This window comes from Cervus canadensis, chromosome 26 (assembly GCF_019320065.1).
Source record: "Cervus canadensis isolate Bull #8, Minnesota chromosome 26, ASM1932006v1, whole genome shotgun sequence".
Classification (NCBI taxonomy): domain Eukaryota; kingdom Metazoa; phylum Chordata; class Mammalia; order Artiodactyla; family Cervidae; genus Cervus; species Cervus canadensis.
The window spans coordinates 2,237,734-2,249,537 of record NC_057411.1 but is presented as its reverse complement, the minus strand read 5'-3'; the positions used below and the strand labels follow the sequence as shown (position 1 = coordinate 2,249,537).

General features: G+C 41.7%; 1 protein-coding gene across 1 annotated transcript in view; it reads left to right on the top strand.

Moving 5' to 3' along the window:
* Nucleotides 1-6,125: 6,125 nt before the first annotated feature.
* Nucleotides 6,126-11,804, top strand: part of SCFD2 (sec1 family domain containing 2) — a 393,415-nt gene continuing 387,736 nt past the window's right edge. The window contains exon 1 of the mRNA XM_043448486.1: nt 6,126-7,089. Within this exon, the coding sequence (XP_043304421.1) occupies nt 6,252-7,089 (838 nt within the window). The 5' untranslated portion in view covers nt 6,126-6,251. The remainder of the gene's footprint in view (nt 7,090-11,804) is intronic.

Below are 11,804 nucleotides of genomic sequence, written 5' to 3'. Positions count from 1 at the left end.
GGCGTCTCTAGGTGGCTTCACTTCCGCGGCGGCGGCCACCTGAGTCTGGGTGCGCATGCGCACCGTGGCTGGCCCCGCCCCCCACGGGATCCCGCCGGCCTTTCAGCGTGGCTTTCTCCAGTGACGCTCTACGTTGGCTCAGATTCCCCTCCCCCAATCTCGGCTCTGGCGACTTGTCTTTCTACCGCTGGAGCGTACAGCCTTGTTACTTTCTGCGTTGTCTTCTCTACCGGTTTTGATTTGTTTTTCTAAATCTTCCGAAAGGCGTTTCATTTTTCATTTGTATAAGAAGTGATATAAAATCGTTATCCTGTCAGTCCCTGTTTCTCATTAGAGAAGAAATCTAATTCATGCGCACTTTCTTGAAAAATAGTTTTAACAGTAAACAAAAGGCAAACCAAAAAATGAAGAATGCGTTCTCCTTGTCAAAAAGACCTCATCCACCACCCTCCTTTCCAGACGTAGGTCTTGTTTTTCTGTTTCATGCGCAGCATTATGAAATTTTATACATAGTTGTTTCAAGTATATTGTTGTGGAAGAACCTGAGATTAATGAGCCTTAAAGTGTGCAGAACTGTACATATTATTGTGTACTTCTTTTGTTTGCCTTTTTTTCCTCAGCAATGTCTTGAAGATCTTTTCCGTGCTCGTGTATATCAAACTGTCCATTTCTTAAGTACTTTATGATATTTTTTCCTTTTTTTTTTTTTAACAGTTATTGAATATATCCTGTTTAAGAACTTGGGAGATAAAAATATGAGTAAAACACAGCCCTCCACCCCCACCGTTAAAGAGCGCTCAGTTTTTTGAGAAAGTCGGAAGGGTGGTGAAAAATTAACTCTCCTACAAGGGAAAACTGGGTCTTAATAGAAGAATAAAATGTTTTTATACCACCAGTGCCACCCCATCTTATGTTATTTAAGTCATGTGGCTTTTATCCTCGTTACCGTTAAATATTGGACCTCTCCGCAGGCTCAGTGGTAAAGAGACACAGGTTCCATTACTGGGTAGGGAATATCTCCTGGAAGAGGGCATGGCAGCCCACTCCAGTATTCTTGCCTAGAGAATCTCATGGACAGATGAAGTTGGCAGGCTACAGGGTAAGGCCGCGAAGAGTTAGACCTCACTGAAGATTTCGCATGGTTGTGTGCACCATTGAATGTTCCTGTATTGCTATTATCAGTCTCCCTTATCTGGAGAGGTTAATCCCTTGCATATTTCTGAAGTCTGTTGAGATACAATCAACTTTTTAAAATCTTTCCTGAACCGCATTTCTTTATCCTATAAATACGGAGGGCCTACCAAGTTCTGAAGACACTTCTAAACTATGTAAATTCAGCTGTGAGTAAAACAAAGTCCTTCCTCTCATGAAGCTTTCATTCTAATGAGAAAGATAATAAACAGATAAATGTACAGTATGTCAAATGGTGATAAGGATGATAGAATAGACAGGAAAGTGGGACCCAGAGAAAACTGATGACGAGGGATGAGACGTCATGTTATATGGTAGGAAAGGCCACTCTAATGAAGCCGTAGAAGAGTAGAGACCTGAAGGAAAAGAAGGAAACTGGTGAATTTCTGGGAGAATCCTTAGCAGATGGAGAGAATAGCGTGTGCAAAGACCATGAGGCAGAAGCATACTTGGGGCATTCAAGGAACCCAGAATATAGCTGGAGTGGGAGGAGGGCTGGAGGATGAGGATATACAGATGAGATCAGAGTTATTCTGGAGTGGATAGTGCAGAGCTAAACACTCCTTTCTGTACACTGTGCCGATTCAGTGGCATGTGTCTGTCACATCGTGTAGTGATTATTTAACTACGTATCTATTTTCCTAAGATTTTTCACCATGTCGTCTCTCTAAAAGGGCATCATCTTATGTGTCATTCTAATTCCTGGTGTTGTGCCTAGCACTAAGGAGATCTTAGCCTCTGCTAATGAAATAAAGATTTTACATTCTGCTTGAGAGTTTCATAAGGCGATCACTCACAGTCCTGTCTATTTATCTATTTTACCATTCAATAAGTCTGTAACAACCTTTGATAGTTTCATGGGAGGCAAACTGCCATTTGCTAAGGAGCCTCTTTATCCTTTCAGCTGCCTGAAATGAGCTTTTCTTTCAAGGCATTAGTTAAACTGAACTGAAGAACTGATAAATAATAATCAATATATCAGAGTCACCTTCATGGTGGAGGTAGCAGTTGAGCTAAGCTTTGAAAATACAAATTTTCACAAGCAGAGAAGCCCATAAATCACTAATAACTACTCTTTAAAATATCACTTCCTTTCTGGCTTGCAAACTGAGTTCTTTGCCTGGATACACTTCCTTGGTTAAAGGTATCTTTGTCTCCTACCAGGGGAGACTTGAAAGATAGGTAGCTTGAAGATGTTATATAAAATTATGCCTTTATCAAAATTATAACATCAAAATTATTCCCTCACTGCCTTCCCTTCTTCTGCAGATCCAGAAATGTTGCTCAGAGATCTGTCCATCACCACAGTTCAAAAGCATCACTTCTTCGGTACTCAGCTTTCTTTATAGTCCAACTGTCACATCCATACGTGACTATTGAAAAGACCATAGCTTTGACTAGATGGACCTTTGTTGGCAAAGTAATGTCTCTGCTTTTTAATATGCAGTCTAGATTGGTCATAGCTTTTCTTCCAAGGAGCAAGCATCTCTTAATTTCATGGTTGCAGTCACCATCTGCAGTGATTTTGGAGCCCAAGAAAATAAAATCTCTCCATCTATTTGTATGTTTGTATATTTGTATGTAGATGTTCCCCCATCTATTTGTATGAACAGTATGAAAAGGCAGGGAGATATTATTCAGCCTTTAAAAAAAAGGAAATTCTGGCACATGGTATAAAATGGAGAAACTTTAAGGATATTACTAACTGAAATAAGTCAGTCACAAAAAGATAAATATTATATAATTGAATTTATATAAGGGACCTAGAATAGTCACTCCTAGAAACAGAAAGTAGAATGGTGGTTGCTTGGGTGGGGGGATTAGAGAATTGTTAATAGAGTTTCAGTTTCAGCAGACAAATACGTTCTGAATATTGGTTGGAAAACTGAAAATACTGAACTGTGCACTTAAAAATGGTTAAGATGGTAAATTTCATATATTTTGCCACAGTTAAAAAAACAGAAACAAAAACATGTCCCAATCAAATTCAGTATATTTATTCTTCAATCTGCTTTTCCACATCTTTGTGACTGCCACTTACTAGTTACCCAAATAGAAAGCTGACCATTAATCTGTGATTTTCCCTCTGCCTCTTCCTTTGTCAATCCAGTCACCTGGATTTTGTCTCTATCTTCTTAACATCTCTTCATAAATCCCAGGCTATCTACTACCTTTATTAGTAGTATTCTTATGTACTGTTTTCCAGAGGTGTTGCTGTTGCTTTTTTCTAGCTGCCCTTCCTGCCCTAAATCTTACTCCATTCAAATTATTTTCCATTTAGAGTATTTTTTCCCTTAAACTGAAGATGTGAATAAATGTTTCTGCTCCTAAAAATACCTTCAGGTCCTCCATATTGGTGGGTTCCACATCCATGGACTTTGGATGGAAAATAATTGAAAAGAAAATCAGAAAGTTTCAAAAAGCAGAACCTATATTTGCCGTATACCAACAACTATTTACTTAGCTTGTATTTACAAACATTTACATAGCACTTACATTGTATTAGACATTTCAAGTAACCTAAACCTGATTTAAAGTGCACAGTACGTAGGTTGTATGCAAATATTACACCATTTTATATAAGAGATGAGCATATGGGATTTTGTTATTTGTAAGATGTCGGGGCGGGGGCTGTACTGGAACCAAACTTCTAGCATAGGGTTACCAAGAGAAGATTGTACTTTAATAGCTCCCCATTGGCTGCTACTATTTAGAATATGGAAATAAGACTCACTCTAATATAGTCCATTCTTTTCTATATCCTAGCTTCTATTTCTTCATGGGCCTCTCTTTAAAGAAGACACTCAAGCCACAGTAAACCATTTGTAGCTCCAAAGAACATACTGTAAGTTTTCCTAATTCTGTAGCTTTGTTTATGCTTCCTTCTTTGCTTGGGCTGCCAGGAATGCCCTTCCTCATCCCGTACACCTGGTTAACACCTGGTTTTCTTTGAAGACAAATAAAAACTTATGTCCTGTATGAAACTTCTTCTGACCACTTCCCTTTTTCCTTTGCTTAGAATTTATTTTTCCCACTTTATAGCTCAAACTTTAAAATAAAAAATGCTTCTGTAATGTTTTATTGCATTTGCTTGCTTTACTTGTGTGTGTTAGGGAAATGAAAAGTCTTGTTCAGGCTTCAGAAAGTAGGACAACAGGCCTCTGACCAGCTTTCGACCTGCCTGCACCCTGCCTGGACTATGAGTCTGCCTGCAAGTACACCAGCTGTTACCAGCAAGTCAAGCAGCAACTTCGATAAGAAAGGGAGTGGGTCTTAGAATTTCTTGAGCCCCTGGGGCTCAAGTAGCGCCTGCAACTGATGATGATATTAGTTTTCAGCCTGGGATTATAAATGGGAGCCCGCCTCCACCCCCCAAACTGCAATCTGAAGTCTCAACCATGGAGTGGACGCACCGCCCAGGACCCTTTCCCCTAATGGGACTCCAGATTGCTGTTACTCAGGACTTCCCAGTGCTGTTCAAGACGGGATGCAGGTTTTGACCCAACTTGGTGATGTTTATGCCATTACTCTCTCTATTGTTTCTATTTCTTTTCTTTTAATGATTCTATATTGAAATTAAGTTAAATATTAACTCTTAAATATTAAAAATTGTTTGTGTTTAATAAGTGGTTTCTTTTGTTAATGAATTCTTTGCACCTAAAACGAAAGTAAAACTTTCGCCAAACCTTTTACTTCAGGTTATTTTGAGTCCTTTTACTTCAGGTTATTTTGAAGGCAAGGCTGTGGATGGCTTCTATCTATATCTTCAGTGCCCAACACAATGTATGGAATATTGTACATATGCATTAAAAGTTGGTTGAATGTACTATTTATTATACTGATATGAATTCAACAAACATTTATTCAACATTTATTTAATACCTGTTATTTTCTAGTGCTGGGGAAGCCAAGCTTCTAGTGCCCCATCTAGTAGAACAGATATGTTAAGGAAAACAAGTATCTTAAAACTTACTCCATGATATGTCAAGTACTTAGCAGAGGTGTATATTTTTCATGGATCATGTAATATATCTTATTAGCTACTGTTTTGGAGCCTAGCTCAGTGATCACAATAAGTGCTTAATAAATAGTGATTGAACAAACTGAACCTATAATGCAATCTGGGCTCAATCTGTTGACTTCATTGTGCAGGCATTTAATGTTCTAAGCTAGGAGTGGCTGGAGAGAAATTGAAAAATTGTGAACGTTTCTGGTGCCATTATAATGCGTTGGCTGGATCTGTAGGCAATTGGGCTAGGAGAGGTTTTAAGCAGAAAAATGGCTGAACAAGCTTAGTTTACTAGGAAGAAAAGTGAATCAAAGGGTGAAGAGCTGGAAAACGGGGAAACGATGGGAGAGGTCACTGCTATTGTCCAGTTGAGTGACGACGGTGGATTAAGGCAGTGAGAACAAAGATGGATGAATGAGGAGAAAGGGCTGGATTCTCGAATTTTGAAGCAGGTCAAGGTTTAGTGCCAATGAGAGGAGGGAAGGAAGGTAGAGAAAGTGAAAGCGAAACTGGTATGTGTATTACAGGTTTGTGACCAATAATGTATGGGATAGTAATCTATAAACAATAAAACCTCACAGTAGTTGGTTGTTTTTAATCTTCTCTGGCCGCTCTTAATTTGGGCAAAGTGGCTGTACGTTTAAAGAGATGTGTTCAGGTCCATGAAAAACATCATATTTCAAATTAGGTTTTATCAGTCCTCAGATTTCTCAAGGAGCAGCGAAGGATAATCTGAACAGAGAGGGAGGGGAGGACAAAATTCCTCAGCTATTTCTTGAGCTCCTTCCCACTTCCACGAACCTACCCTGGCACCCTGGAGGCTCGGAGCCCCGCCCATTTCATCTCAGCCCTAACAATTCTTCCGCGACGGATTTCCTCACTAGCCAATCACGCTCCGTGGCGTCATTACTTTGCGCCACACTGGACAAGTCAGAGGCCGCCCCACGTGTACTGTGTTGACTGTCAATGTCTCTTGGAGCCCAATTCCCGGAAGCTGTGAGTTCTGCGAGAAGTTCTGCACTCGGTGCCCCGAGTCTGCGAATTCCCAACAATGAACACTACCGGCGTGCTGTCCTTTACCCAGCAAGCCTGGGAGCAGGTGCTGGCCAAAGTGAAACGGGCCGTGGTCTACCTGGACGCCGCCTGCGCGGAAAGCCTGCACTGGGGCTGCGGGTCCTCGCGGTTGCTGGAGGCGGTGGGGAGCCCTGCGTGTTACCTGCGCGAGTTCGAGCCCGCCGCAGTTGGTGGCGGAGCCGAGCAGCCCAAGGCAGTGTTTGTGTTGAGCTCCCTGCTGAAAGGCCGGATCGTGGAGACCCTGCGGGACATCATCAGCCGAAGTCACTTCCAGTACTGCGTGGTGGTCACGGCTGTGAACCACGCAGTCCATCTTACGGCTAATCACGTGCCGCCGGCGGCAGCAGCCGAGTTGGAAGGGCAGCAGCCAGTATTCGAGCAACTGGAGGAGAAGCTGTGTGAGTGGATGGGCAACATGAACTACACAGCCGAGGTGCTGCACATACCGTTGTTACTCGCCCCTGTAGCTCCCCACCTGGCCCTGACTCCAGCTTTTGCTTCCCTTTTCCCACTGTTACCCCAGGATGTGCATATCCTCAACAGTGCGCGACCTGACAGAAGGAGGCTGGGAAGCCTGGCTGAGGTGGATGCCGCTGCCCTGACCCCCGAGCTGCTGCTGCAGATTAGGTGCCTGGTGTCAGGGCTCAGTGCCCTGTGTGAGCATTTAGGGGTGCGAGAGGAGTGCTTTGCTGTAGGTTCGCTCAGTCGGATCATCGCTGCAGATCTGGCCAATTTTGCTCCTGCCAAGAACAGGAGGAAGACGGCCTCAGGCAGGGCATCAGTGGTCTTTGTGGACAGAACGCTGGATCTCACAGGTGAGTGGCAGTGGCTGTGGGGACTTCATAACCACCCTCCAAAATGATTCAACCTATAATTAATTTACCTCTTTCATGTGTCAGCCGCTTCCCGGGTGGCTCAGGCGGCCAAGAATCGCCTGCAGCGCTGGAGACACAGGAGATGTGGGTTTGATCCCTGAGTTGGGAAGATCCCCTGGAAAAGGAAATGGCTATCCACCCCAATATTCTTGTCTGGAGAATCCCTGGAGAGGAGCCTGGCAGGCTACAGTCCATGGGGTCCCAAAGAGTTAGACATGACTGAGGGACTGACATTTTGACTATGTGTCAGGTTAAGGAGACAAAGAACTAAATAGACATAGTCCCTGATCTCACGGTTTATGGTCTAGAGGGGGTTAGAGACAAACAAATAGCGATTAAAATCAACTTATTAAATGCTGTAATGGATAAAGGCATCCTTAAGGTGTACTATCCTGTTAAACAAAAACAACTGCATCTAGCCCAAAGATTGAAAAACTGGACTTATGCTGACATGGAGGAGAAGTGTGCACCTGGGAACCTTTAGAAATGTGCAGATGTGAGTATTCACAGCAGTCCTTCATAAGGAGGCTTTAAGTTGTTGAAGAACTATTACCAGATGACCAAGTTGAAGGAAACTGTATAACAAAACCCAAAAGTATTACAGAAAGGTGACTTTCAAATCTCTTTACATGAGTGTTAATGAGGCTGAACTTAAATTTCACCAGAAAATGAGACTAAATAGACTTGTAGAAAATATTTTCAAGTGTTCATTGATTTATTCTTAGTTCTTGTTCTATTGAAGATTGGGTAGTCCCAAATTGTAATAATATTTATACACATAAGTAACAAATGGTACCCTTAATATGTTGTTGTTTAGTTCCCAAGTCATGTCCATCTCTTCTGCGACCCCATGGACTGTAGGCTGCCAGGTTCCTCTGTCCATGGAATTTACCAGGCAAGAATACTGGGGTGGGTTGCCATTTCCTTCTCCAGGGGATCTTCCTGACCCAGGATTTGAACCTGAGTCTCCTGCTTGGCAGGCAGATTATTTACCACTGAGCCACCTGGGAAGCCCACCATTAAAAAGGGGAAGGAAAAACACTTTCTCATACTTGTCATGAGCATTACTTTCTTTTTTAAAATCTTTTTTAAAAAATAATTTTAAATTTATTTTTATTATTTTTGGCTGTCCTGAGTCTTTGTCACTGTGTGGGCCTCTCTCGTTGTGGAGAGTGGGATCTCCTCTCTAGTTGCAGTCCTCGGCCTTCTCATTGTGGTGGCTTCTCTTGTTTCACAGCATGAGCCACAGGACTTGCAGGCCTCAGTGCTTGTGGCACGTGGATTCAGTATTTGGTGGTTCCCTGGCTGTAAAACACAAGCCTGATAGTTGTGGCTTATGGACTTAGTTGCTCTGTGGCATGTGGGATCTTCGCAGATTAGGGATTGAATCCACTGTCTCCTGCATGGGCAGGTGGATTCTTTGCCACCTAGCCACAAGAGAAGCCCTTTGTATTTATTTTCAAAGGTCAATTTTATTGTTCTCTAATTAGGTAAATGTATGGTTGCTGGTAGTACAGGCTGGCCACACCCAAGTTCAGGGACAATGATCAGGTAACTGATTTTGGTAAGCATTCCCTTCAGTAGATTAACAAAAATGTTGAATGAAGTAAAATAAAATTAAAAAAACCCACAATAGGTGCATTTGAGATTTTGATTATAAGATTCATCTTCAGATCATAAAATAGATAGTAGGCTAAATGGTAACAGTGAGATGTAAGCTTAATAATGTGACTTAAAAAGCCAGGTGTCAGCCTGTAGGTGTGATTTAAATAAAAGTAATCATTAAAACTCCCTTGAATTCTTAGAAGATTAAAAACACCTGATGAGTATATGCTTCTTGAGTTTTTGAGTCATGGTGTGTACCGCCTGTGCTTCAATTTCTTTTTGCCCAAAAAGTGACATTTCAAATGTTCAGTTCAGTCGCTATGTTGTGTCTGACTCTTTGCGACCCCATGGACTACAGCACGCCAGGCTTCCCTGTCCGTCACCAATACCCAGAGCTTGCTCACACTCATGTCCACTGAGTCAGTGATGCCATCCAACCATCTCATCTTCTGTTGTCCCCTTCTCCTCCTGCCTTCAATCTTTCCCAGCATCAGGGTCTTTTCCAATGAGTCAGTTCTTCCCAATGGGTGGCCAAGTATTGGAGTTTCAGCTTCAACATCAGTCCTTCCAATGAATATTCAGGACTGATTTCCTTTAGGATTGACTGGTTTGATCTCTTTGCAGTCCAAGGGACTCTCAAGAGTCTTCTCCAACACCACAGTTCAAAAGCATCACTTCTTCAGTGCTCAGCTTTCTTTATAGTCCAACTCCCACATCCATACATGACTACTGGAGAAACCATAGCTTTGACTAGATGGACCTTTGTTGGCAAAGTAATGTCTCTGCTTTTTAATATGCTGTCTAGGTTGGTCATAGCTTTTCTTCCAAGGAGCAGGCATCTTTTAATTTCATGGATGAAATCACCATTTGCAGTGATTTTGGAGCCCAAAAAATAAAGTCTATCACTCTTTCCATTGTTCCCCATCTATTTGCCATGAAGTGATGGGACTGGATGCCATGATCTTAGTTTTCTGAATGTTGAATTTTAAGCCAACTTTTCCACTCTCCTCTTTCACTTTCATCAAGAGACTCTTCAGTTCCTCTTCACTTTCTGCCATAGGTGTGGTGTCATCTGAGATTATTGATATTTCTCCCAGCAATCTTGATTCCAGCTTGTGCTTCATCCAGCCCAACATTTCACATGGGATGTACTCTGCATAGAAGTAAAATAGGTAGGGTGACAGTATATAGCCTTGATGTACTCCTTTCCCAGTTTGGAACCAGTCTGTTGTTCCATGTCCAGTTCTAATTATTGCTTCTTGACCTGCATACAGATTTCTCAGGAGGCAAGTCAGGTGGTCTGGTATTCCCATCTCTTGAAGAGTTTTCCAGTTTGTTATGATCCACACAATGACATACTATTTCATAAATCAAGATTGCTTCTCTCCCTGCCCTGCCCCAAGACTCCAGTTAGGCAAACTTTAATGTCCTGGCCATCTAGCATCATAGCAACTACTTTTTTTTTTTATATAATATACATCTCTTCCTTATATACAACTTCTAAATCCAGAAAAAGACAAGGAGAGCATAGCTTCTGCCCTCTGAAAGCTCCCAAAGCAAAGTTATTAGGAATGATTTAGAAAATATGGGTATGTTGGAAGGCCTAAGTTGCCAAGCCTCCTGATCTCCCCATATTTACCCCTCAAATTTCTTACCTTTATATCACTGAGAAAATATGAGCCATCAGGAAGCTTCTGTATCTTCCCATCACCAAATCTACCAACCTTTCTACATCTACAGCCATGTATTTCTCTCTCCTTCCTTCATATTAAAATAAGATGTATTGTCTCTGCTACTATCTAGTGCCAATTTATCCTCCTTTGCAGACTAGATCTTTTCCTTTCTCACTCCTCTCATAGATTGACTTCTTTCAAATATCCTCCCCCTTTCCTAGATCATAATTTTTAAAAAATGTCTTTTCTACCAGATTTTTCCCATTAGCATGCACACAGAATGGAACATCTCCTTTCTTAACCCCTCTGGCTTCTGCAACTTCAGATTCATTTTTGCTCCATTTTACAGCAAACTTAAAAATTTGTCTATTCTTGCTATCTCTACCGTCCTCTGCTCAGTTTTCCCTTGGCTTCACTTCTTTTAGGCTTTACCTGCCTTAATACTCCTCAGAAATTTCCTCTGTCAGGATCACCAGTGGCCTCCATGTTGCCAAATCCAATGTTCAGTTATCAGGATTCATTTTAGTCAGTCTCAAAGCATCATTTGTCACAGCAGAGTAGAGGATGCAAATAGTTTAAAAAATAATATGAATACAAATATTAAAGAAATGCAGAAGATATACAGATAATGCAGTTTCTTGTGTAATCCCATCAGAACATAAAACTGATGCTTTATTTGCTTGCTCGCAGTCCTTCCATCAAATCTGGTTTCCTTAGCATTTTTTTCAAGAGCATACATGACCTGCCTGTGTGTACTTAGCCCACCTCAACCCTAAATGATCTCCCGTCACACACAGCTTTCTCAGTACACTGGCTGCCTTGCGCTTCCTCAACATGCCAAGTACGTCCCAGCCTCAGGGACTTCTGCAGCTCAGCTCGGAATGTTCTTCCTTCAGGTATCTGCATGGCTTTCTCGCTCACTTCCTTCTCAGACAACCCTTCCCTGACCACTTTCTAGAGACCTTCTCTAAACGTTGGTTGTTTATTGCCTATCTCCTCACATTTGAATGGAAGCTCCTGAGAGGAGGGGCTCCATTTTGTTTAACTATTTATTAACTAGCAGTTGGAAGAGTGCCTTGAAAATAGTAGGTACTCAATAAGTATTTATTGAAAGACTGGATGAATGTACAGGTGAATTAAAGGTTGCTGTTATTTGGATATTCAGTGAGGTGAATGTACTCATTTTTTGTGATAGAAAATACTTCTGAGATCCCTAAGTTGCATCATTAGTCATTCACAAATAAAGTGGAAGTACACCAGGGCATGCATTTTCTGAGTATTCTAAAATTTGACAATTTAGGTCCATGATAGTATTTGAGCCATTTTAGGTCCATAAGATCATGTGAAAGACTGGGAGAGCATGGCTTTAGATCAACT